General features: G+C 49.5%; 2 protein-coding genes and 1 long non-coding RNA gene across 15 annotated transcripts; 1 reads left to right on the top strand and 2 right to left on the bottom strand.

Annotated features, from left to right (window-relative positions):
- Nucleotides 1–5,225: 5,225 nt before the first annotated feature.
- On the bottom strand, nucleotides 5,226–8,723 carry LOC117286527. Its single transcript, XR_004517705.1, has 3 exons — nucleotides 8,591–8,723; nucleotides 7,857–7,981; nucleotides 5,226–6,622 (listed from the first exon to the last, which is right to left on the bottom strand). It is a non-coding gene; the product is annotated as an uncharacterized LOC117286527 (long non-coding RNA).
- Rtkn (rhotekin) lies at nucleotides 6,810–21,947 on the top strand. 10 transcript variants are annotated; one of them, XR_781718.3, is made up of 13 exons: nucleotides 6,813–7,270; nucleotides 15,581–15,780; nucleotides 17,426–17,487; nucleotides 17,585–17,638; nucleotides 17,746–17,863; nucleotides 18,062–18,271; nucleotides 18,887–18,981; nucleotides 19,078–19,184; nucleotides 19,414–19,542; nucleotides 20,265–20,445; nucleotides 20,570–20,674; nucleotides 21,249–21,709; nucleotides 21,782–21,947. XR_781718.3 is itself a non-coding variant. In XM_010631566.3 (13 exons), the coding sequence occupies exons 2-13, from the start codon at nucleotides 9,224–9,226 to the stop codon at nucleotides 21,581–21,583; spliced, it is 1,668 nt and encodes a 555-aa protein (XP_010629868.1). In that variant the 5' UTR covers nucleotides 7,980–8,512; nucleotides 8,880–9,223; the 3' UTR covers nucleotides 21,584–21,947. The 10 variants fall into 10 exon arrangements, 9 of the variants coding, with proteins under 9 accessions (XP_010629873.1, XP_033620831.1, XP_010629867.1 ...); XM_010631566.3 differs by lacking the exon at nucleotides 6,813–7,270 and adding exons at nucleotides 7,980–8,512; nucleotides 8,880–9,295 and having other exon boundaries at nucleotides 21,249–21,947; XM_010631571.3 differs by lacking the exon at nucleotides 21,782–21,947 and having other exon boundaries at nucleotides 6,810–7,270; nucleotides 21,065–21,332.
- A 338-nt stretch (nucleotides 21,948–22,285) lies between these two features.
- Nucleotides 22,286–25,548, bottom strand: Wdr54 (WD repeat domain 54). 4 transcript variants are annotated; one of them, XM_010631560.3, is made up of 10 exons: nucleotides 25,481–25,548; nucleotides 24,883–25,105; nucleotides 24,659–24,721; nucleotides 24,233–24,299; nucleotides 24,086–24,139; nucleotides 23,652–23,779; nucleotides 23,118–23,218; nucleotides 22,855–23,017; nucleotides 22,562–22,636; nucleotides 22,286–22,485 (listed from the first exon to the last, which is right to left on the bottom strand). In XM_010631560.3, the coding sequence occupies exons 1-10, from the start codon at nucleotides 25,522–25,524 to the stop codon at nucleotides 22,354–22,356; spliced, it is 1,050 nt and encodes a 349-aa protein (XP_010629862.1). In that variant the 5' UTR covers nucleotides 25,525–25,548; the 3' UTR covers nucleotides 22,286–22,353. The 4 variants fall into 4 exon arrangements, with proteins under 4 accessions (XP_010629862.1, XP_010629864.1, XP_010629861.1 ...); XM_010631562.3 differs by having other exon boundaries at nucleotides 24,883–25,120; nucleotides 25,481–25,533; XM_010631559.3 differs by having other exon boundaries at nucleotides 22,864–23,017; nucleotides 24,883–25,120; nucleotides 25,481–25,533.
- Between the last annotated feature and the right edge of the window lie 17 nt (nucleotides 25,549–25,565).

The following is a 25,565-nucleotide window of genomic DNA, read 5'->3' as shown; positions in this document are numbered from 1 at the left end:
GAGGTTGTCATCTACATAACAATGGCGACTCCCAAGGGCTGGAGTAGACTAGACACTCCAAAAAGAGCAGGAAAAGGAAAAGGAAAACAAAAGCAAATAACTGGGGATTTAGCTCAGTGGTTCTGCTGCCTGCCTCACTAGCTCAAGGTTCCGAGTTGGACCCCCGATAACGGGAAAAAAAAAAAAGCAAACAAACCAACAGTGAGTGAACACCTCTCCTGGACAAGCAGGCAGATGGTCCAGGCAAGGTTGGGAAAAGGAGGCAGCAAAAGTGAGAGCTTCAGCCCCCAGAAGGCTGGGGTCCACTGTGTGCAGTCCTGCAAGGGCAAGCCAAGTCCCAGGAGGGGATACACTTGAGAAGGTGGCAAAGGCAATGCCCCTATGTCACCAGGAGTTAAAGAAAAGAACACATTAAGATTTTATAATCTGCTCTTGACCTCCAGGACAGCTCTACAAGGGAGATAATGCTGTTCCCATCTTAGAAACTGAGGCTCAGAGAGATGAAACGTTTTGGTCAAAGCCACACAATTAGGGAGCAGCAGAGCCAGCCCCAAACAGAGGCTTCCTGACCCTCTCCAGTGGTGTTTCCTCCATATCCTGATGCCCAGCAGGAAGGAAGTGGTGACAATACTGTATGACTGACTTCTTCATTTTGTTTTTAGTTTTCCTTTGTTTAGAGTGGGAGAGATTTGAATGTTTGTTGGCTGAGAGGAGCTCTTCCTTCTGAAAGAGTTCTTGGCCTTATTTTAAAAGTTGTTTTAAATTATTTTCAAATTTACCAAAAAAATGCAATGAATACAAAGAACACTTATCTTTTTTGTTTTTTGTTTATTTGTTTGTTGAGACAGGGTCTCAATATGTAGCTCAGACTAGCCTTGAACTCACTATATAATCCAGGCTGGCCTGGAACTCATGGCGATCCTCCTGCCTCAGCCTCCCAAGTGCTGGAATTACAGGCGTGTGCCACCACATCTGGCTATCACTTATCTTTTTTAAACCAGATTCTGCAGCTGTTAATATTTACTTATATTCATATCCATTATCATTTTTTTTTCAGATCAATTTGAGAGCAAATTGCAGACATGATGCCATCTTACCTCTTAATATTTCAATGTGAGCTGGGCATGGTGGCGTACACATGTAATCCCAGCCCTTGGGAGGGTGAGGCAGGAGGATCACTGTGAGTTTGAGACCAGCCTGGGCTACATAGTGAGTTCCAGGTCAGTCTCAACTACATAGTGAGACCCTGTCTCAACCCCCCCAAAAAAATTTCAATGTGTATTTTTCCAAACAAGTACAATGTTCTATAAACTTCATGTAACCCTACCAATCAGGCAACTAACCTTGATACAACACTGCCATCCAATCCACAGACTCCATTCAAATTTCAACAAATATGCAATGTCTCCTTTTCCTTTTTTAGCCCAAATCCAAGATTATGCATTACAATTGTTTACTGAGTCTTTTTTTTTTTTCTTTCAGTACCAGGGATTGAACTCAGGACCTTGCACTTTCCAGAAAGGCGTGGTGCCACTGAGCTGCATCCCTGGCCCAAGTCTTGTTAATTTGTTTCAGTATGGAACATTTTCTTGCTCTTGTCTTTCATGACTTGGACAATTTCAGAGTGTGGTCTTTGATTGATTCTGTAGGATATCACTCAACATAAGTCTTTCTGGTGTTTCATCAGGTTTAGACTTATAAATTCTTGGCAATAATATCACGCGTGCGCACACACACACAATTCTGTTGTGTTCTCAATGTATTACATCAAGAAACACATGATGTCAACCCATCCTACCAATGATGATGTTAAACTTGTTTGGGGTACTATCTGCTGGTTTCTTCCACTATAAGTCACCATGTTTGTCTTTGTAAATAATTAATATTTTCCAGGTAAATACTCTGAAACTACTTTAATATGCTGTTCTCCACTGAACCTCCAACAACCCATTTTCGTATTCATTGCTGAATACTACATGAGTCAACAGTACCATGATAATTGCCAAATGGTGATTTATTTTCATTAATGTCTTTGCATGTATTTGTTGGCATTGTCTTATAAAGAAGAACTCTCTCTATATATCTCAGTGTGAATTCTTATTTCTTTTTTTGGGAGGGTACTAGAGCTCAAACTCGGGTCCTTGCACTTGAGAAGCAGGCAGCACAACCGCTGAGCTAAATCCCTGGCTGAATTCCTATTTCAATTAATGGGTTTTAATCTGTCGCGAGCCGCTTGTCAGTAAGAAAGTACGTAATATTCAGGATCCTTTTGAAGTTTCTTTATTATCTTGGGAGAAGGTTTAAAGTTTTTATAAAAAACCTTTTTTTATATATTTTGTTAACTATATTAACTCGACAGAAACAAGAAGTTATAAGATCACGATTATAGCACATTCCGATCACTATCAGGGGAACAAACTTTAGGCAGGGAGCAACCATAAAAGCAATGTCGCCATCCCAGAATAAACATCTTGATCAAGGATGACTTAAATAAAGAACTTCTGCAAATAAGCCACAATCCCAACACAGCTCAGCAAATAGGAGACTGAAATTCCTCACGATGATTTGGCAGCCTGCAGTGTCTGTAGACCAAAGTACTCCACATTAATCCATTGTTATCTTTATTTTAGTGTACAAATTTGTCCCAGATTTGACCAGTGGCCTTCCTTAAAGCTGGATTCTGTGTCCTTTTGACATGTCTCCATTATTTTTTAGCATGTTTTAACCCCCCACACCCTGTGTGTAAGAGTTGAACCTAGGAGCTTGCTTGCTCGTGCTACATCCCCAGCCCTTCATATTTTTTATTATGAGATGGGGTCTCACTAAATTGCCAGTGCCAAACTTGAACTTGTAATTCTCTGGCCTCCATGTCCAGAGTAGCTGAGATTATAGGTGTGCATCACTACACTGGGCTACTTTTGGGGGGGCGGTACCAGGGATCAAACTCAGGTCCTTGCGCTTGCCAGGCAGGCATAGCACCACTAAGCTACATTCCCGGCCCTCTTTTTTATTTACCAATGCTGTAAAAATATTTGGGGTTCATCTTGTACTTTCCCCAAGAAAGGCTAGGCAACAGGAATATGTTGCCGAGGTTATGCCAAGGCCACACTGAAGTCATACCACAGAAACTTGCCAGTGAACGTGTTCTGCCAGCACCATGCACTCCTCAGGAGCTGCAGGTGCAGTGACTGTAGCATGAACTCTCTCCTTGGGTCTTGTCTGCGTTCCAGGATTCAGAGTCCACTTGGGAGCATTCCAGGAACTTTGACTTCGGCCAAATGCTTACTCCCAGGCTGTGCAAAGTGGGAGGAAAGAGAAGTGCTCCCCAGCTGCTATGAAGGGACCAAAACTCATCCTGCCAATACTGTCCTATGGGAGCCTTGCAGAAATAGGAAGATGATTTGGATCCTGTGTAGCCTACTTCGTAGTCGGGGAGATATATGTACAGGGATAAACCAAGGGAAAAGGTGGTAAGACTTGGTCACCAAACCCATGGCATGCTGGTAAATGTTTAACAAAAGCTCAGGGGGGAAAAAGCCACTTATTTCTGTTGCATAAATGGCCTATTGCAAACATAACATCCCTGAACATAGGGTTGAAAAGAAATGTGCGGCAGGGCCAGGGCTTTAGTTCAGTGGTTCTGCTGCCTGCCTCGTGAGCACAAGGTCCTGAGTTCAATCCCCAGCACCAAAAAAAAAAAAAAAAAGTGCAGCAGCACACCAATATACAGCAGTGGTAATAGTAAAACACAGCAAATAAGGAGGAAGTAATGAGTATCATCATTTATCACCTTTGCATTTTTTTTTCCAAGACAAGGTCTTGCTATGTAGTTCAGTTTGGTCTTGAACTCACTATGTAGCCTCACAGCGATCCTCCTGCCTCAGGCTCCCCAGAGCTGGGATTACAGGTGTGCGTCATCATGCCAGAGTTTTTTTTGTTTTTGTTTTTTGGTTTTTGTTTCGAGACAAGTTCTCACTAAGTTGCCCAGGCTAGGCTCAAATTCATGATCCCCCTGCCTCAGCCTCCCAGAGTATTGGGTGTACAGGCAATCTCAACCATGCCCCACTGAACTCATCCATTCTTTTACCACCTACCTGGACCTCAGACCAGGGGTTTTCAAACCCTCTTAGAGCTCATCTTCTGTGGCAGAGGCACAGGATCAGAGGCTGAAGGCCTCTGGGGAGGACATGTGTGAGGCTCCAGCACCTGCTTCCATCCTAGCACTTGGATTCAAATAAGCTTCACATATTACAGGTAAGAGTTCATTTGAAAAAAAAAAGGGTTCCATTGCTTAAAAACAAACACTTCAAATGAACCATTTTGGTATAATGGGATGGCTCATCTTAGTCAAGTATTCTCAAATCCACTTGCTTCTTTTCTTTAATTACTTCTACTGATGTTTATTGAGCACTTGCCTTGTGCCTGGCACTGAGGGTAAAACAGTGGATAAGACAGATTGTCCCTTCCTGGAAAGCTTATAGTTTGGAGGAATGACAAATGATACTTGCAGAAATTAAGAAACAATGTTTTTTCCCTTTCTCCTTACTTGTCCTTTGATATACATCTCAAATGCCATGAATTTTTAAAATTTTGTTTTTGTGTTTTTGAGGCAGTCTCACTATGTAGTTCAGGTTGGCCTTGTACTCACTCACTGTGTGGCCTAGGCTAGCCTTGAACTCATGACCATCCTCCTGCCTCAGCTTCCTGAATGCTGAGATTATAGGCACGTACCACCAGGCCCAGCAAATGATATGGATTTTTATAAAACCTTTTGATTTTCCTTTCCTTCTCACTAGAACTCCCGTCACATAAGTCTTTGTGTGTGGAGGATGTTTTTCCTGTTCATCATCCATTCCCTCACCTTGGAACATTCTTTGGTGAACAACCTTATCTTAGTTACTTTTTTGTTGCTGTGATACAATACCTGACACGAATAACTCTAAGGAGGAAAGATTTATTTTGGCCCAGTTTGTAGAGGTTTCAGTCCTAGTTGGCTGGCTCCAAGACAGGGTGGCATAGCAGAGGAGAAAGAACTTCTGGCATGGTAGCAGAAAGCAGAGAAAGATTAAGAGGGGAGGGAGGGGGTCAGGGATTTAGCTCAGTGGTTCCCCCACCTGCCTCACAAGTGCAAGGCCCGAGTTCCATCCCACCTCCCCCCACTCCACCCCTACCCTGTACCAAAAAAAAAAAGGGGGGAAGGAGAGAGACCCTTCCAGGCCCCTAGTGACCCATCTCCTCCAACCAGACTTCACCTCCCAATATCACATTTAGCTATAAATTCATCCAGCCCACTGGTTAGTATCACACCCACCTACCCAATCTCCTCCCCAAAGCCTCACCTCTGATCTCATGGGGTCTTAGAAAGACATTTAAATATAAACTATAACAAACCTCTCCCTCCCCTTCTCTCTCCCAGCTCTTGAGTTCCAATTGGTCTCCAGGAATGCACAAGTGACTTGGGGTAGCCAATGGCAAACAGAACCCCCTCAGCCACAGCGATTGGATCAGGTTTGGCCAACCCTCTGGCTATAATGATTGGATTGGAATGGATAAGTGACCCCACAATGGCTCACAATGAGTCCCAGACATGTTCCAGAGCCTCAAGAAGCAGATATTCTCTTTTCAGCTGTATTGAAGGAGATGTAGACATAGAATTTGTGGTGGCATTTTTATATGCTGTGGAGAGTAAGGCCAACATGGAGGAAAGAACATCCAAGCTATGAAAAGAGACTGTATCCTTGTGAAACTCAATGCTGGATCAAGCTACAACTAAAACCTGACCCTTGAAAGCCTGGCCCTTCATAAATTTTCCCCTTTTGCTGAAATAATTTTAGGTATACTTTTTCAAAAGAATACTGATTCACTAGCACAGCAATTCTGATGTGGACTACTTAAGAGCTAAGGGCTAGTATGTCTTTGGTCCCACCCCATCTACTATATAGGAGCACTACTATCTCTCAAGTTCCTCCCAAGTTCTCAATCTCCAGGAGACCCCTCATGGGTGGTCCTCAAGCTAATATCCCAGATGTCTTTTGGCTCCGCTAAGCTCTTTGGGGAAGAGGAAACCCTGTTTCAGCAGAAGCAGGGAATGGGAATACACTTTCAGCCAGCCGCAAGGCAGCTGAAAGATGGTCACAGTTGATGTTGGGAAAGCCCTTGCCCTCTTGCATCACTTAAGGTCTGGGTCCAAGAAGCTGTGACTCCTGTGTCCCATCCAGGGACACACAACTTACATCAGTCTCCACAACTCCAGCTATGGTGCATTTGCCTTGTGCCACGTATTACACCAGACATTTAAAACTCTTTCTCAGATGTAATCCTCAGAGCAACTTGAGGAGTAGGGATAATTCCATCACCCCCCTGAACAGATGAAAAACTGAAGCTCAGAAAGTTCAGTCACTGAGCTAGGCATAGTGGCCTACCTATAATCCCAGCTACTTGGGGCCAGCCAGGGCAAGGTAATAAGACTTCCATTACTTACACACACACACACACAATTCAATGACTAAGCCAAGACTGCAGGTAGTCAGTGAAGAATCTGGGGCTTCAGGATGTGCATCAGGATTCCTTTATGAACCGTGGTCCCTAAGGACTGGCAGATAGTCGCAGAGAGAAGCCTAAGCTGGGAGAGAGTTGAAGAAGGGACATTTGGAGCTGTAGGAAGTTGAAGTGGGAGGCTGCCTGAGCAGAATTTGGGCTGTCTGGCCCAGCTAGAGAGAGGGAGTGTGTAATGCAGGATCCATGTGACCAAGGGATTTTCCGACCTAAAGACTCAGGCTTGACAGGTGGGGACGGTTGGAGGGGCGGGGCTCTCTGTGTCCGCCCACATCCAGGTGAGGCGCCAGCACCCGGCTGGAAGGGAGGATGCGCCCACGCAGTGCTCTGGAGGTGTAAGGTGCCCTCGGCTCTGGGGCTGTCCGCGGGGCTTTCTTGGCGCCCGGGTCCTTTCTGGCTTGACGGGCAGGGGCTGGAGAGGAGGGTGCCGCGCCCTGCCCAGCCCAGGTGTCCTCTCCGGGGGAGGAGTTTGGGAACCAGGCAGCTGGAGATTCCGGCTGCACTGGGAGGCAGGCGGCCGACTTCGTGGGAGAGAAGCGGGCAAGAGACAGAGGCCAGGAGCTCAGTGAGCGCACAGGGCAAGTAGAGGCGCAGGGCCGCTAACATGTTCTCCCGAAACCACCGGAGCCGGGTCACCGTGGCCAGGGGCTCAGCCCTGGAGATGGAATTCAAGCGCGGCCGCTTCCGACTTAGCCTCTTCAGCGACCCGCCCGAGGTGAGAGACCGCGTCCCAGTCCCGCCCTCCCTGGCCCAGCACACAGCCTGGCTACCTCTGCCTTCTGCAAAGCGTTCGAGTACTGCCGAGGGGAGCAGCCACGGTGCGGGTGCAAACTGACGCGAGTTGTTGATTTGAAAGTAAGGGGTGGACAGTCGGCGCACGAGCCGCACACATTCCCCGGCCTGGTTTGATTTGTCCTCGCCTGGAAAACCTCCTGCTTGGCCTCGATTTGAGGGGGTCCGGGTTTGCTTCTCAAAATGTTCCTGGAGGAAGCCCCTGCAGGGCATCTCCCAGCCAGGGAAGAAATGGAGAACAGCCAGGAGGTTTCCAAAGGCTCCGGCAGCCCGCAGGTTCGGGCCAACCTCTACCATCCATCCCCCTGGACTTTTATCTGCCACTGTGCTGAAGCCTCCCGGGTGGCCTCCAAGGGCAGCAAGGGTGTGTGATGGGGGCGTATTTGACTCTTTGGAGTTTTTTCCGACTCTTTCTTGGGGCTTAAGGGGAATCTAGCCTCTAAGCTGGGTGCTTCCTCCCATTCACCAGTCTGCAACTCTCATGCCCCACTGAGGCACCTGAGCCCTACCTGCAACCCCCTGGAGAGGCTGAGGAGGGACTGGAGGGGTGCAGCTGAGCCAGGACAGAGGGTGCACAGCCACGCAGCGACCACACTTGACCAAGGAGAGTTCATGCCAAGCTGTCTTCTCCAGTCTGTGAAAGGGTTAAGTGAGGTGGGCCTTCCTCCAGCCCCTCACCCTCCCTGCTGGGATTCCAGGCCTGGCTTCTGCCCTTTCCCTCCAGGCTCCCCAGAACAAAGGCCTTTTCACACCCGTGTCCCAGGCCTTGTCTGAGTCAGAGGTTAGTGGACTGGGGGAGAGAGATTTTTGTCTCCCCACCCCCAGGAGCTCGGCCTGAAAACCACGAGTGGGACAGGCGTGGGGAAGTGAGGGGCGAGGCCCGGGAACAGGAGGACGGGCCTGTGAACCGGCTCCCCTCGGGATCTGCCAGGTCTTTCGGAGCCAGGAGTCGGGGCGGGGCCGCAGGGCCCGGCCTGCTGCCACCCGACAGAGTGTGACTCCGTGGGCCTGGGGTGGAGGGGGGGCCACACTGCAGCTGGTTGGGACTCGGAGCTGGTTTCCTGTCTGGAAGGGAAGGGGCCCGCGGAGGGGAGTGGGGGCAGCAGCAGACAGGCACACCCCTGCCTCGCTCCCTCCTTCTCCTCTCTTCGGCTGGAAAAGCGAGGTAATTGTGAGCCCAGGGTGGGGCGGGCTGGATGGGGGCCCGAACTGGAAGAAGGATGGCCTCGGGGCCTGGACTCACCCCTTTGTCCCACTCCCTGTGCTCATCTCCGTTCAAGTCCCCACTTCTGTTGCTCTTCTTGCTAACTTTCTCAAACTAAGCCAGACTCCTTCTCCCAGAGCTCCAACCTCGGGACAAACCCCGGGACTATATGAAACCCCAAAGAGGCGGGCCCTCCCTGCCCCCTTCCAGCTGTGCCTGCCCCTCACCGCCCTCTCCTCGCGCAGATTCTCTGTCCACCAGGCCAGGGCTGTGGGCGGGAGCTGGGGAGGGGCCAGGGTGGGAATGAAAGAGCCTTTTTCTTCCACAGCTGGGAGAACAGCTGCCACCAAAGCAAGACTGGACACTCTGTGCCCATAGTCCCCTCTGCAGCTGGCCTCTCCTCCCAGACCCCTACTTATCCCCATCTCACTTTCCTTTCCTCCCCTCCTGGCTCCTACTGGGGTTTTGGAACAGCAGTAGGTGAGGAAATTTTATCACCGCAGCCAGAGGGTCTAATAGGAGTGCAAAGGGAAAGGGGCAGCCTCTCCCTTCTGCCCAAGAGCTGGCCACCTCTCAGAGACAGGGGAGCAGTGGGAGGAGTAACTGTGGGACATCGTGGTGCCACCTGCCCCCCAGGGGTTGCCAAGAGAAAGGGCTCTGGGGGGCACAGAGATGCAGGACAGATTGCACATCCTCGAGGACCTGAATATGCTCTACATTCGGCAGATGGCACTCAGCCTGGAGGTAATGCCCTTATCCTGGACTACACACTTCCTCTGCTTGCACCCCAGCCTGCATCTGCCTTCCTTGTCCCTGCTGGGGCTGGGGGAGGGTGGGGTTTGCTCAAAGTGGGGAGAGGGACAGGTGATTCTTTATGCCCTATGTTGGAGGCAGTGTATGGACCTAGGCCCAGTTCTGCTAATCAGAACATTATGTTGACAGCAGTGTTTTCATACCTATTTTTGGAAGCTCTATGGGTGGGTGTGGATGTCTTCTGGGGATAAGGGCTCCTTTTAGGTAAGTGATGAAGAGAGGCGTTCAATGTGAGAGAGGTTCTCAGGAAGGATGAGAAGACAAAGGAGATTCTGGGCAAGGAGTAAAAACCCTGTTGGCTTCAAAGATGGTGAGGTGCTGTTTGTTCATAAATTTATCCTTTTTTATTTTTTAATTTTTTAAGTCAGGGTCTTACTGTGTAGTTCAGGCTGGTCCTCAACTCACTATGTAGCTCAGGCTGGCCTCAAACTTGTAGCAATCTTCCTGCCTTAGCCTCCAGAGTGCTGGGATTACAGGAGAGCACCACCACCCTGGCCTCTTTTTAATTTTTTGAGACAGGGTCTCACTAAGTTATCTCGGTTGTCCTTGAACTTCTGAACTTCCTATCTCAGCCTCCCAAGTAGCTAGGATTACAGGTGTGTACCAACCTGCCTAGCATTTATTTATTCTTAAACACATTTATTAAACACATGTTATGTGCCAAGTTCCTATCTAGACCATGGGATACCTAAGTGAACAAGACAGGAAAGATCCATTCTAATTTTAGAATATGTATTGCTGAAGCAAACACAGGAAAGGTCCATTCTAGAGGGAGAACAAACAATAAACATACAAACCATAAATAATATCACATAGTAAACATATGATGAAATGGGGAATGTAAACAAAATTAGTGGGAAGGGGGGGATAGGTGTGGAAGTCTGTGAGGATTTGCAAATATGAAGGTGGGAGAAGGCTTTCCAGATAGAGGGCTAGCAAGGGCAAAGGTCCTTTGATGAAGGAAAGAGAGACAGTGTGGCTGGAATACAGTAGTTGAAGTTGAGTTGATGGGCATGGAAGATCACGCAAGGCCTTGAAGGCCTTGGTAAGGTACCTAAGATTTCACTCTGTGTGATAGTGATCTGTAAAAGTGTTTTAGGCAGAGGAACAATGCATCTAAACTTTTAAATGATAGCTGCTGTGAGAATGAACTGAGGCCTTGGGGGGCCTTGGCAAGAAAAGTAGCAAAAGATCACCTGGCCAGTGGTCATGTTGCAGTCATGGAGTGAACCTGATGGTATAGATGAGTGCTTGTGGTGGAGAAAGGGAGAAGAGGTGCATTTTAAATGATGGTGGCAAATCTCAGGGGACTTGCTGATGGATTGGACCTGAGTGCGAGATAGACAGAGAACACTAGAATGGTTTTCAGGTGTGTGGATGAGCAGCTGGATGGTTTAAACCTGTAATGAGAGGGGGAAGATGGAGAAAGCTGTGGTAGCGATTGCCTGGACCAGGCAAGGGACTGCTGCTAAGGGAGGTCAGAAACAAGAGTGTGGAGCATAGCAATTTATTGGACATTTGCTGCTTGCCCAGTCCTGCCCCCACTCCCTAGATCAGAGTGGACATTTCTAGTCAACCATAGCACTCTTTACCAGTGAGCCCAGACGTCATAACAGACTTGGTATAAATTGTGTAGGGTATGTCCTCTTTATGATGCCACACAGAAGCAGGAGTCTTGTCTGGGTTCAGCTGCTTCAGGAGGGGACACTTTAATCTTTTTGCCTGGAGAGAGCCAGCATTTTCTGTTTTGCAGAAAGGTGCCAGATGAAGCCCCAGGGATTCTGACATTACCTAATTGTCTTGTATCAGCCCATGAGATAAAACCTATTTGTTATTCATAGTCCTCTGCACTTTATTACTATTTACATGTGACCATTTCAATTTACTTTTAGTTAATTAAAATGGAATAAAACATTTCATTTCTCAGTTGCTGTAGCTACATTTTAAGTGCTAGGTGACCACTGAGCATGTCCATCATTGCAGAAGGTTTTTTTGGACAAAGGTGGTCTAGGTATATAAACGTTTTAATTCTCCATCTTGTGCTCTGCTCCCTGCCCAATAATGTAACTTCTCTCCATGGGAGGCCTTACTAAGATCTGGGAGGCATAGAAGGTCCTTAGTTTTCATTTTGGTTAACTCTCCTTCAGCCATAGGCTGAAGGTGTTGTGATTCTTTCTCCACTAAATTCAGGAGATCCTCAAAAGAGAGGACCACTGATGTTTCTGGGATTGATGAGGAGAAAGGTAGTCCGGGAAGAATAAGTCTGAGACTTTGTCAGGGAGGCAATTTAAGCTGCAAGTAAAAGGGAGGAAGAGCGAGAGAAGCTTATTTTTAAATATGTGTTAGGCCCAGGTAGGTTAGCCTTTCCCATTTAATGCTCAAATAATGCTATGGAAGGAAGTGAAATACCCCCACTAAGACTCCAGAGGTTGAATACACACATCTTGTCAAGTCCCTAACCTAGAATTTGAACTTAGCCCTCGTGGAGATTCTGAAGAGAACAGAAGGTAATAAGCAGAGCTGGAAGTTAGGGATAGAAAAACAGTGGGAGGAGTGGGAAGGGACTTCCACAGAAGGCCTAATGTGTGCCGGGGCGTCTGCATCCTTTTCAGTCCCTGAGGGTCTGACCCAGGTTCAGCTGACATTCAACTCTGGGCTCTTTCCCAGGAGCCTGGGGGAATTGCTGTGCACTCAGAGACCCAGTGTGTGAACAGCAGGGAGGGAGCAACGAAGGAGCTACCCCTGCTGTGGGGACTGGGTTGAAGTACAGAGATCCAGAGCCTGAGCCAGGGCCCCAGATGCTCTACTCAAAAGGGTGGGAGCTGGTTTTCTTGGGCACTCTTGGTTATGGGCTTGGGAGAGTAGAATTGGGGCAGGAGGGTAGTGGGCAAACAGGTAGAGCGGTTCCAGGTCCCCAGTCTTGTTTGTCCGTGTTGGACCCAGCGACCTTTCCAGGACCCCAGTTTTCCTACTTTACACACCACCATCCCCCAGGCCTCCGGGGAAGGGGTCACCTTGCAGGGCAACCACAATGCGAGAGTGGCCTTCAGCCTCTCAAGGGCCCTGAGCCCATTCCAGGGCAATGCAGGTGCTGCCCGAGGTCCTGTGCCGCAGGGTCTGCGTGGTTGAGATGCCCAGAGCCAGAATCCTAGCACTGCCAAACTCCGGGAGGAACTGCCCATGCCCTGGAGCCCCCGGGCCGCTCTCGCGGCAATTGAGATCTGATGTCACGGCGCCCTGAGCGCTGGCGGAGGCGGCACGGCGGCTGCAGTATGATTTCCCGCTGCCCTCCTTCGGCCCAGCCGGCTCCAGGCTAGTGCTGCTCCTTGGTCTCCGTGCGCCCGCACAGGCAATGGACAGGGCTAGGGAAGGAACCGTGAGTGCTGGGGATTGGGGCAACGGAAGCTAGCCTGGAGGGGTCCCCTCTCTTTTGGGGGTATTTGGGGCAGAAGCTGTACGCAGAGTGGGGCAGGGGTTGGCAAGCAGTGGAATTTAGCTGAGGTAGGTAGGACCTTAATGCAGAGGAAGCTGGGCTGGAAAGATCTATGTAATCTGGGAGGGCTTCCTGGCAGAGGGGGCTCTGGGTCTGGGTTGGTCTGTGTCAGAAGGGAAACCGGTGCTTGGTGCTGGGGTGAAGGATGATGAAAATCCGACCTGAAACAGTGCCTCAGAAAAAAAACTATATAACGAAGGGTGGATTTGCAGGCAGGTTGGACAATTATTATTATTATTATTTTTTGAGACAGTCTTGCTATGTAGCTCAGGCTGACTTTGGACTCATATACTCCTCTTGCTTCAGCCTCCCAAATTCTGGGATTACAGGTGTGTACTACGGTGCCTAGCTGGACAAAGGATCAGGGATGTGTGAGGGAATTCAGGGTGTTCAAGTCTTGTATACTTGAAAGCTGTAGATATCAGGGACAGAAGCAAAAGCATAATAAGATGTGGAGGAAAACTGGGGTGAGAGGAGAGAAGATAGGTTTGGGGAGGTCATATACATCCCCCTCTTCCCACTGGATGCTTCCACTTGCCTGGTTTCCTGAACTCGTGTGCACTATGGGTTAGTCTCCCACCTCCTTTCCAAAGTCTCCTGTGGTTGTTTCATCTAGCAGCAAACAGGATCTGTTTCCTGTGAGTGACATGGCACTTAGGGAGCAGCCATTAATGTCTGCATCTTTCATCTCCCAGCTGGATTTCAAATAGAGCCATGGACAGCACAGATACTCCTGTACTCATTGGAGGAACCCTGGTGCTGCCAAAGTGGCATCATTATTAACATACCCATCCCTATCATTCACACATACAGTACTGTGTGCTAGCATTGTGCTGAGTCCTTGTCTCATAGTCCTAGGATATGGGGATGATTTTTATTTCCATTTCTCAGGTGGGAAACTGAGGTTTAGGAAGTTGAGTAAATTACCAATTGCACAGTGATTTTTAAATCACCAGAGCCACTTTTTATTTATTTAGTTTTGGTTTTTTGAGACAGCGTCTCACTATGTAGTTGAGGCTGACCTGTAACTCACTATGTAGCCCAGGCTGGTCTTGAACTCACAGTGATCCTCCTACCTCAGCCTCCCGTGCTGGTATTATAGGCATGCGCTACCATGCCCGGCAGAGCTACTTTTAAAATGAATGTTCCTGGAGGCCCTGTTGCCTCTTCTAGTGCCTCCCCTCTGGCCTTTATGCACAGCCTGCCCAGCCCCCTACTCTTGGACCATTTGCATTCATCCCCATTCCTTGCCTCTGACCTCACACCCAAGCTCAGAGGGCCAAATGGTGGTGGATCCCCTAACTTAGGGTGTGTATAAGGTTTTCTGCAGCAAGGGTAAACTCTTAATGATGGAGCCTAAGTTCACCAACCCTGTACATCTACTATTTTTTTATTCGTAGCTTCCAGTGGAAGACCCAGACCACTAACAAAGTATGCATAAGTATGCATATATACATACATGCAAATATATACATGTGTACGCATACATTGTGCACAAATGGTGACATGTATAATATTGTTCTGCTTTCTTTTCTCATATTTTCTGAAAATTGCTTCATATCTCTTCACGAGTCTAGCTCACTCTTTAGTGTCTATACAACATTACATGGTATAGATGTGCTATAACCTACTTTAGTCAATGCCCTGTTGAAGACTTTTCATTTTGAATTTCTGGAATCTTGACTATTATATGCCTTAAGGAAGATTTTTTTTTTATCATGGCTAATTGGAGTCCTATATGCCTCATTTATTTGTATGTCAAATTCTTTTTCCCTGTTTGGGAAGTTTTCTGCCATTAATTCTGAGACAGCTTTTTTAAAAATGTGATTTGTGCTATCTCCTGCTTTTTCCTTGATTCCAACCAACCTTATGTTATTCTAGGACTTTTAATTTTAATTTTGGCATTTAAAACAGTGTTACATGAGTATTTTTGTACAAATGGCTTTGCCTAATTATATATGTAACTACATCTGTAGGATAAGCTTCTGGAAATTGGTTAGATGAAAAGATATGTGAACTTGTAGTTTTCCAAGATTTTTCCAAATTGTGTTAAAGAGTTAGAATGAATTTATATTCCCAAACTATCAAATGCATGGGGACATCTTTTTTTTTTTTTTTACTGTCCCCCCCCACACCTCCATACTAGGGATCGAACTCAGGACCTTGGGCTTGCCAGGCGGGTGTGGCACCACTGAGCTAAATCCTTGGTTTAAATTTTTACTTATTCTTCTTTGTTTGTTTGTATTTTGCTACCAGCTGTCCCTGGCCCCTGAAAAGCTTTTGAAAATACAGATATTATATTGGGCCGGGAAAAAAGCATAAAGTCCTGAGCTTGATCCCTGGTACCTCCCCCCCCAAAAAAAAGCTTTTAGGCTAGGCGTGGTGGCATATGACTGTAATCCCAGCAGTGAGGCTGAGCAGGATTGGTGAGAGTTGAAGCCCGCCTGAGAGCTACATAGTGAGTTCAAGGTCATCCTGAACTATAGTGAGACCCTGTCTCTAAAAACCAAAAAAATAAAAAATAAAAACAAAAGCTTTTCTGATATTCTTGAGCAACTGAGGTTGAGGCCCAGTGTTTGCTCTTGAATTTCCTGAAACATTAGTTTCTTGTCAGTTTTTCCCGGTGTACAGCCTATGTGGGGACTCAGGGTACAGCATGGGGTTGTGCTCAACCCGTTTCCTGACTGACATGTCCTTTTCACCTTTCCCCTGACTCTTACTAGGACACAGAGTTGCAAAGGAAGCTAGACCATGAGATCCGGATGAGGGAAGGGGCCTGTAAACTGTTGGCAGCCTGCTCCCAACGAGAACAGGCTCTGGAGGCCACCAAGAGCCTGCTGGTGTGCAACAGCCGAATCCTCAGCTACATGGGCGAGCTACAGAGGCGCAAGGAGGCCCAGGTGCTGGAGAAGACAGGACGGCGGTGAGCAAGGGGGAGGAGAGGCCTCTGTGGGAGCAGGAGGCTTTAAGAGAGGTGGTAGTACAGCATACGTGCCTATGGAGTATGTACTCATGAAGGCTTGTTGGGGGCTCGGTGTTTGACCACTGCATTGTGCTGCCCAAGTAGCTAGGGCTATACTCAGTAAGTCAGGGTGCCTGGTGGGAGATGGCAATCTGAGGAAGTAGAGCAATGCAACTAATTGCCAAAGCTACCTGTGATCGGAAAAATCTGGCTGGTTTCTAGATAATGAATTATCTCAAAGTGAGTTCACCAAATAGCCAATTCTCCCCAAATTGCCAATAGTTTGTTGTACTGGGGATTCACTTTCAGGGGTAGGAATTGGGAAAGCAAATAATTAAAAACTACTTAAAGGAAAGTCTACCCATTCGTATAATGAATTATATTCTCAAAGGGCCTCTAGGTGGGAAACACAGTGACATTAGACTGCTGATCTGCCAGATCTACTGTGAAGTGGCTCAGGTGACATCCTGTGTGGTCAAGCTAAAATGCTGAAGGAAATATTTGGGAAAATGATCATTCTGAGAATTGCCCATTTTTGGTAAACTAGTCATTTGGAGAATTGGCTTCTAGTCAAGGACCTGCTTGCCTCACCAAGGCTGAGTGGAGAGGTGGTCCTAGCATTCCAGCCATGAGGGTGACACAAGGGAAAGTTGCCAGCATACCCAGGAAGCCAACAAAAAGTGAAAACACCCTACTGCTGCCCTATGCAGCTAAGAAGGAGGGCAAGCAGGCAAGATGATAGTTTTTTCTGTGAGTGTGGTCATCAAACAGACTGCCCTGCCTAAGTCACCCTAAAGCCCACACAGTGTAACCTGAGGTACGCCGGAGTCCCTGTTAGATAAACACATTGCCATTAGTTCCCTATCATTTAGCTGAAGATCCTACTGAGTGAGAAATTGTGTTAGTGCAATTATAAGTACAGAAAAACCGACTGTCACTTTAGCAAAGAAACAGTTGCTCAGTGAATCCTAGTGGGGATGGGTGAGGAGGATGCTGCGGGTGGGGCCCCTGGAGTGGGGAATGTGGGGCCTGGGAGGGTGGTGCAGCATATCTGGCTAGGAGGGCAAAACAAAAAAAAAGCTGGGGGAGGGGTAGTGGAGGCATCTGTGGTGAATGGAACGCAGATGTTCCCTATTTGTGTTTCTTCATTTCATCAAACACTGGTCAAATTATCCTCTGACTGACCCAGCACCCTCTTTCATCAAAGAAGTGACAAGACAGTAGAAAGGAGTGGCCTCCCTGTTACTGCAAAGAAAACCTGCAGACATCTCCAAGTCCGCGGTCTAGTGAAAAGCCCTTGACAGGGAAAACAGTCGACTGTGGGCACTCAAGACCTCATTTATCCCTGGCAGGATCTGAATAGATGGGTCAGGGAGGGTGCATGGAGTGGCAGGAGCCATGAGCTTGTGTGCCTCATGAGCTTGAGTGTACCTAAGCCCAGCAAACCTCTGGGGTCAGTCAACAATTCTTTCACATTCCCTTAGCCCCAACATGTCAGCCTAGGTAAGGACCCCCTGGGATCTGGGGGCTCTTAGAATCCTTGAGAAACTATAGCAAGGGGAAAAGCGTGTAGAAGCCAGGCCAGGACCTTGCGATCTACCCACAGGCCTTCTGACAGCGGGCCACCCCCTGAGCGCTCCCCATGCCGCGGCCGGGTCTGCATCTCCGGTAAGAAGCACAGCTGCCCCAGCTGCTGGGACCCCTCTCCCAGCCATGTCTTCTCCCTCCCCCTCTCAACATCTGTTCCTACCCCACTGCTCCTTAGACATCCGGATCCCACTCATGTGGAAAGACACAGAATATTTCAAGAACAAAGGTGGTAAGTTCCACACCCTAGGACAAATGCAGGGCATGTACCTGAGGTTGGAAGCTGTTGTTATGGCACTTTTTTTTTTTTTTTTTACCAGTTTTGCCCTTTGCCCCTAGATCTGCACCGCTGGGCTGTGTTTCTACTACTACAGCTAGGGGAACAGATTGAGGACACAGAGATGATACTGGTGGACAGGACCCTCACAGACATCTCCTTTCAGAACAGTGTGCTTTTGTGAGTACCTCACCCCAGTGGCTCCCTTCTTTCTCCTGTCTGCTGCCATCTCCAAGGCAGTTCCGTGGGAGAGGGCAGCAGAGGAGGGAGAAGAGGCAGGCAGAGCTGGGCACCTAGATTTCCCGGTGGGGCTGTCCTGTAATTGTACCCCCATCCTGTTGTTGTGACCACCTTCATTTTCCTCCTGCACTCCTGTAGCACTGAGGCAGGGCCAGACTTTGAACTGCGGCTGGAGCTGTATGGGGCCTGTGTAGAAGAAGAGGGGGCCCTGGCTGGTGCCCCCAAGAGGCTTGCCACCAAACTCAGCAGCTCCCTGGGCCGCTCCTCAGGGAAGCGGGTCCGCACGTCGCTGGACAGTGCTGGGGGCTCAGGGAGCAGTCCCATCCTGCTCCCTACCCCAGCTGTGGGGTAAGACCCTGCATTCCTCCCTGCCCTCAGTTGCCATATCCTGCACACAGTGACCTTTGAACAGTGCTAAGCATGGAGAACCGACTTTGTACCCATGCCAGGATGTGAAGATGGAAGGGCACAAATGTGCTGGGAGGCATTCCAGGCCACACCCTAGAGCTGAGCCCGAGCCAGTCCAAAAGACCATGGAAAGAGAGGGAGTTAGGCATTGGGGTCCTAACTTCTTAGCAGCTTCAAACACATCCTATAGATGTGGCTAGAACAGAGCTTCCTGGTTGGAACAAGGTATCTTGTCTCTGGAGATACGTCTGGAATCACTGGGACTCAGAGGAACCATAAATTATGGGAAAGGTTCTTAATCTCTCTAAGTCTCAAGGTGCCTCATCTATTAACTGAAGAATACCACCAACCTCACAGGGTTGTCAGGGAATATAGTGGGTAACATATAAAGCACAGGTAATGACACTTAGTAGGTCAGTAAACTTCATTCCTAACCCCTGGAAAGGAGGCAGCCTGTTAAGAGGGGGCCACCTAGCAATGGGGCAGACCCGCTCGGCCTTACAGCCCCCTCTAATGCACCCCTCCTTCATTGATGCCCCCTCCTCTTTTTTCTAGGGGTCCTCGTTACCACCTCTTGGCTCAGACCACACTTACTCTGGCAGCAGTGCAAGATGGGTTCCGCACACATGACCTCACCCTCACCAGTCACGGTATGTGTGTGCATGTGTGTGCCTGTGTGTGACACTGGTGATGGTAACAGAGACTGTGGGATTCCCCAGCTCACCTTGCACTTTCTCTTCCCGCAGAGGAGAACCCTGTCTGGCTGCCCCTTTATGGCAGTGTGTGTTGCCGCCTGGCAGCTCAGCCTCTTTGTATGACTCAGCCCACTGCAAGTGGTACCCTCAGGGTGCAGGTAAGGGGGCCCCAATGAGTAGGAGAGGACAGGGAAGAGGCAGAGGGAGCTGGACCATCTAGGAACAGGACTACTGGAAAGTGAAGGCCTGGGTGTGGATGAAGTGGGTATGGCAAGATGAGGGGAGGAAGAGACAGGAGGGTAGGCAAAGGGGCAGGTTGTCAAGGGGACTGGGAGGAAGGGCGATGGGGGTGTGACTCCCTCAGGAAACACTGAGTCATTTATGCAGCAAGCTGGGCAGCTACAGAATGGGGCACGAGTGCATGGAGTCCTGAAAGGCACAAACCTCTTCTGTTACCGACGACCAGAGGATGCAGACACGGGGGAAGAGCCGTTGTTAACTATTGCCATCAACAAGGTGATGTGTCTCCTGGTGGTGAGGTCACCAGGTACCTGGGCCCAGGTGCTGCTCCTTCAGGCCCCAGGAGGGTAGGCATAGACATCAGGGACAGTGAGGTGGCCTTCTGCTCCTAACAGTATCACACACTGCATCAGGGCCTGAGGTGCTGAGGATCGTATTCTCCCCACGACATCACTGGAAATACCTCTGCCCCTGCCAAGTCTCAAAGAGGGTTTCACTGCTGTTTTCAACCCTCTTTCCCCTATTCCTGATTCCAATATCTACCTCACACATCCTGTTTTTCTTTCCCAAGGTCTAATTACCCTTCTTTGCTCCCTGGCTCTTTCACTGGTTTCCCTGTCTGTGCATTTGTTCTGTGGTGCTGGAGATCAGATCCAGGGTCTTATGCATGCTAAACAAGCACTGTACCACTGAGCTATAACCCAGTCCTCTGTTCACATCTTGGAGGTATGGAGGGCCCTTGCCTACTTGTGCCTTTCCTGCCTGGCTCAGGCGCCTTGTCCTGCCTCAATCTGCTTCTCCTTCCTGAGTCATCAGTGACTTTCTCATCTCCAACCCTTTCATGCCCTTTCTTCCCACTCCATTCAGTAGGAGGTAAATGAGGGCTCAGCAAGGCCCACAGCACTTCCTCCTAAGGTGGGGCTGGCTCAGGCTGCCTATCACGGCTCAGTGCCGTGACTAAGGTGGAGGTGGAAGCAGCCTTCTTCTTTCTCCTGCAGGCGACGCGAGTCCGGGCAGGGGAGCTGGACCAGGCTCCAGGAGCTGGACCAGGGCGGCCCTTCACCCTCAGCATCAGTAACCAGTATGGGGATGACGAGGTGATGCACACCCTTCAGACAGAGAGCCGGGACGCCCTGCAGAGCTGGAGGGAGGCTCTGTGGCAGCTCTTCTTTGACATGAGTAAGAGAAGGAGCTAGGTCAACATTTGGGGAGGGACTGAGGTTTCTTATTTTTACCAAATGGAGTGTATGGAAGGGAATGTAGCAGGAGAGGGGCTCTCTTGCCATTAGTGCTCTTACCACAGGCCAGTGGAAGCAATGCTGTGACGAAATCATGAAAATTGAAACTCCTGCTCCCCGGAAACCGCCCCAAGCCATGGCCAAGCAGGGCTCCTTGTACCATGAGATGGGTGAGTGAGAAAATACACTCAGGAAACTTGATGGAAAATGGGGTTCTGAGTTTCAAGGGAACCCAGATACTGGAAACAGAGAGAAAGCACACTTACTGCTAGGATAGATTTCTGGGGACTCAAGGCTCACCTGGGCTTTCTTTATGTCTTTCTCCTCTCCAATTCTTTTTAGAACTACTTCCACCAAAGTTCAAATCAAAACTTCAAAAAACAAGATTCATTTCATGGGTTTCTATCCTAATTTCTTCTTTTCTGTTTTCCTTTCTGCATGTGGATTCCCGTCTCTTCTTCTGACCCCCTACTTGCCTGGCACTGCTTTCATTTTCTTTTCTTGGTTTCTTCACTCACTTCTGGTGCCCTCTCCTTCCCCACCCATCCTGTATGGCACAGACCTATCAGAGCCCATGGCCCCAGGGGGGCCCAGTGAGGGGCTGCTCCTGCAGGATAATGCAATCTCGGCTGAGATCCGGGCTTTGCTTTCCTATTACAGTGACAGGTGACAGTCAGGGCTGCATAGGCTTGGGGCCTGAGCCCTGACCAGCCCCCTCCCCTCAACCCCTTCCTGGTGCCACAGCTATTGAGCCGCTAGATGACATCGCAGCTGTGACAGACATCCTGGCTCAGCGAGAGGGCACGAGGCTGGAGACATCCCCACCCTGGCTAGCAATGTTTACAGATCAGCCTGCCCTGCCTAGCTCCTGCTTGCCTGCCTCAGTAGCCCCAGCCCCTGCCTGGACCCACCCCCTGCCCTGGGGGCGACCCCGAACCTTTTCCCTGGATGCTGTTCCCCCAGACCACTCCCCTGGGGCTTCTTGCTCGGTTGCCCCCCTCCCCCCACAGCGATCCTCAAGTTCTAGAGGCCTCTGCAGCAAAGGTCCTCTCCGTACTTGGCTCCAATCACCAGTGTGAGGGACAAAGGCACTGGCAACAGGATGTGGCCAGAAAAGAAAATGATCCACGTGCAATCAGGCTCTGGATATGGCGCTATCTATAGCCAGTCGGCCAGCTTAGCCTCCTCTTCCTCTGCTGGACTGGGTAGGCTGGGGAAGGGGAACAGATGCCTCTCTTAAATTGTGGTTGCCATGGTACTGAGCAGTTTATTTCCAGAGCTACCTGGGACTCCCCAAACCCTTCCTGGGAGAAAACTGGAACAACCCTTCCCTACCTCCCTGCACTAACCAGCTTTGAAGATGGCACTGAAGAGCTCTGGGAGGGAGCACACCTCCCTTGTGACTCCTACATCAACCATTAAAGTTATTTAACAGCAACCTTCACACCTGGTTCCTTTTTTTTTTTTTTCCCCTTTCAGTACCGGGAGTTGGGCCCTGGGCCTCATATATGGTAGGCAAGTGCTCTACCTTGAGCTACATCCCAGACCTTTTAAAAGTTTGAGATGAGGTCTCACTGAATTACCCAGACTAGCTTCAAACTTGCAGTCATCCTGCCTCAGCTTTCTGGGTAGCTGGGATTGCAGATGTGAGCCACTGTGTCTGGCTATCTCCTGGTTGAGGAGGACAGGTTGCCTCTCTCTGTGTGGTCTGGACCTGCCCGCACCCTCTTCCCAGGAACTTTCTTTGCCACCTTTGTGAAGTATGACTATGATACTGAGTAATCAGACAAGGACTGGGTGGAGGAGATACTTTATAAATACCACAGGGAGGAGAACAGCCGCTCTTTGCTCACACACTGCCAAATCTCAGGATCTCAGTGAGGTCATAGCCCGTCACAGCAAAGGAGCTGCCTGAGGGATCACAGAACTGAGCGCCACACACCTGGGTGTCAGGTACACACTCACCATGACAGTGTTCCACCTGGGGGAGATGAGGGCTGGTCAGGGCCTGCTGCCCCATGCTTGGACCCCTGTTCGACCCCTCCCACAACTCGCACCTCAATGCAGCCACTCTCTGGGTTTCTGCTCAGCTTCCAGATGTGCACAAAGGTGTCCTCAGCTGCAGAGAGTAGCTATAAAAAACAAAAAACAAACAAAAAAAAAAAAAAAACAAAGAACAAAAGCAAAAACAAAAATCTAAGAGTGTGTCAGAATACCCTGATGGGACAGGTGTGGGCTGGAGTGCCCAGTCCTGATGCCCCAGGGAGGAGGCTACACCAAGTAATTTGTGGTATTTCTCTCAACATCCCAACACTAGGAAACAGGGCAAGCAGGGATGTAGGAGACTGACCTTGCCCACCTCAGGAGCTAGGTCCAATGCACAGATGGCCCGGGCATGGGCATTGATCTGGATGTTCAGAGTTCCTGTAGTGGCCTCATATAGATGCACCTGTCCATTCCCATAGCCTGCTGCTATAATCCCCTGCCAAAGCTGCACAGAGGAGCATGGGACCCTGCAAAGGTGACATTCAGCTTTGAGTTTTCTAGACCCAAGTCTATATTCTACCTTGAAGCTACCTCAGGAAGGCCGCAGCCTCCTTTGGCCTCACCTACCCAAATCCTGGAATACGGGTCAGTAATGTGAATTCAGGTCCTGATCTCCAGACACACAGTGAGCCAGAATCATCTGCTGTCACCATGTCAGCCATACCATCCTGAGGGAAAAGATGGGATCAGTTCTTCCCTTTCTCTCCTGCTGTGATCCTAAGCACAGGGTAGGAGATAAAGGGAGGTCATATTTGAATCTTTGCCTCTCTGGAGTAAGGGCAAGATGTGGGCCCCTCACTGGCCAGATCCACCAGTAACCCTCCCCAAGGTTCCCTCAAGAAGCATGGACTGCTTTCCTTGCACTTCCTTATAGAGTCTGACAATCAACCATGCTCTCCTCTCCCATCCTGTATTAAAAAGGGTGTATAATGTCCTTACTGGATGGATGAAACTGCGACCACAGTGCCAGAACTTTTTGGAGGTCTTGCAGTGACCTATTTACAATTAATACTGGACTCTGGGCCTCCTGACTTGCAACATCAGGCAGCCAAAGTAGCCCATGGATCCTTCCCTGTGCTAGGGTAAGGGAAGTCCACTTACCTGTCCTTGGACAGGCTCAGCAGCAATATCTGTGACCGGTGTCTGGTGTCCCGCCAGCTCCTCGCTCAGCATAATGTTGGGACCCTTGGCTGGGATGTCAAACACCAGCACTCGGCCTGACCAGGTTCCTAAAGCCAGAACCAGTGCCCCACTGGTGGCTTCCTGACCTTCTGAGTCTCCAGCCACCAACCTCAGCACTCCCTCATCCCAGAAACTTTAATAACAAACCCATGCCCCAACCCTCATTCACTACCTTCATCCTATCCCACCCTGCCTCTCTGACCCTTCTGTATCTTTTTGGAGTCTAAGATATCACGTTGCTCCCACTCTTTCCTCAAACCCTGCACAATTTCCTCAGGTCCTCAGTATCCTCCTGGTGAAGCCCACACCCCCACACCCCATACCCTTTAATGCCCTGTCCTTGGCCCCCTCACCTACACAGATGAAGTGACCACTGGCAGCAATTCCTTGGGCAAACACAGCCTGTACTGAGTATGAAAAGGGAAAACTATCAGATATAGCACTTCTCCAAACCCTAGGAAACACTCCCTACCTTTAGGCCCATTTGGTTGTATAGGTACCTGAAGAGGCATCTCCAGAGTTCAGTGCATGCCAATAGACCATGATGGAGCCATCAGACTCATACATCTGGAAGACAGAGCAAGGATGGGGCATGATCCAGCTGACCTTTGTTGAACTCTGTGCTGAGTACTTTACATCTCCATGTTAGCCAGAACCCATTCAATCCTCAAAACCACACTTAAAGGTAGGCACTATATCCCCCTGCCCAAGTACTGGGGATTGAACCCAGAGCTTTGTGTATGCTAGGCAAATGCTCTACTACTAAGCTACTTCTGCAGTCCTTTTTATTTTGAGACAAGGTCTTGGTAAGTTGCCTAGGCTGACTTGGAATTGCTTCAGCCTCCCAAGAAATTGGGATTCCAGATGAAGGCCACCATGCCCAACGATAGGCACTGTTTTTACTCTATTTTTCAGGGTCTTCTTACCTGTATCCCTCGATGCGAAGTGAGTACCAGCAGTACTCGGAAGGGGAGGACGCACCAGTGGACCTGAAATTAGGTGGATCACAGGAGGGAGGAAAATTAGAGTAAAGCTATGAGGCATCAGAAGAGTGGAAATTCTGAGGGTAGAGGACAGCCTATTCCTCGACATTTGAAAGGGCAGGGGGATGGCTGAGTACAGCAACACTGCTCCCAACACTATGCCTCACCTGAGTGATATGTGGGGGGCTCACTCCGGCGCCCTCTTTAACGTGGAGTTGGCGTTGGGCCAAGGGCACACCGTCAGGGGCAGCACTGAGAACCTGGGCACTTGGTCCATGAACTACCCCAAAAAGCGTGAGGTTGCGGGCAGGCAGCTGCAGCACACTGAGATTGTTGCACAGAGCGGCGGCAGAGCTTTGAAGGGGGATGGAGCGCTCCCGGCGGAACATCCTGTGGGAGGGACACCTGAATCACAGCGCGGGAAAAAGATCACAGTGGAGACTGGGGAGGGAGGACAATTATGAGGCAGTGAAGGAGACCTCTGAGACTAGGTAAGAGATGAGGTGTCCCGAAAATAGTGACAAGGGAGGGTCGTCGGGTAGAAGAAGGGTCTCCTGGAGCATAGGAGGGGAGTCCCCGGGCTGAGTCACACTGGGCGATGGGGAAATCCCAGAGGAGGAATGGTGATGGCACAGGACCTGGTGGCTCCAAGTGCTCGAGCCCAAAAGGCAGGATGAAGCTCCCAGGCACTTCCCCCTTCAGCTCGGCTCCCTGAAGCACTGTGCCTGGGTCTAAGTTCACACCCTCTGCCCCAGATCCCCTTGCCTTATTCCAGGATCCTTCGGTCCCTCCGAATCCGCCGCCACCATAGAGACGACGCACACACGCACGCCGCTGGGCGGAGCGAGCG

The sequence above is a fragment of the Fukomys damarensis genome, unplaced genomic scaffold (genome assembly GCF_012274545.1).
Source record: "Fukomys damarensis isolate Sample0158 unplaced genomic scaffold, DMR_v1.0_HiC HiC_scaffold_2, whole genome shotgun sequence".
Lineage (NCBI taxonomy): Eukaryota > Metazoa > Chordata > Mammalia > Rodentia > Bathyergidae > Fukomys > Fukomys damarensis.
The sequence above is the reverse complement of the archived record's forward strand: the minus strand, read 5'-3'. Positions and strand labels throughout refer to the sequence as shown.

Coding starts and splice junctions, on each gene's coding strand:
- Rtkn (XM_010631565.3), top strand. CDS start 7,160: ATGTTCTCCCGAAACCACCGGAGCCGGGTCACCGTGGCCAGGGGCTCA. Junction 7,271..15,580: donor TCTTCAGCGACCCGCCCGAG/GTGAGAGACCGC, acceptor GACTCTTACTAG/GACACAGAGTTGCAAAGGAA. Junction 20,675..21,248: donor CTCCTTGTACCATGAGATGG/GTGAGTGAGAAA, acceptor CTGGTGCCACAG/CTATTGAGCCGCTAGATGAC.
- Wdr54 (XM_010631562.3), bottom strand. CDS start 25,524: ATGGTGGCGGCGGATTCGGAGGGACCGAAGGATCCTGGAATAAG. Junction 24,722..24,882: donor GCCCCCCACATATCACTCAG/GTGAGGCATAGT, acceptor ACCTAATTTCAG/GTCCACTGGTGCGTCCTCCC. Junction 22,637..22,854: donor TAGCTCCTGAGGTGGGCAAG/GTCAGTCTCCTA, acceptor TGTTTTTTATAG/CTACTCTCTGCAGCTGAGGA.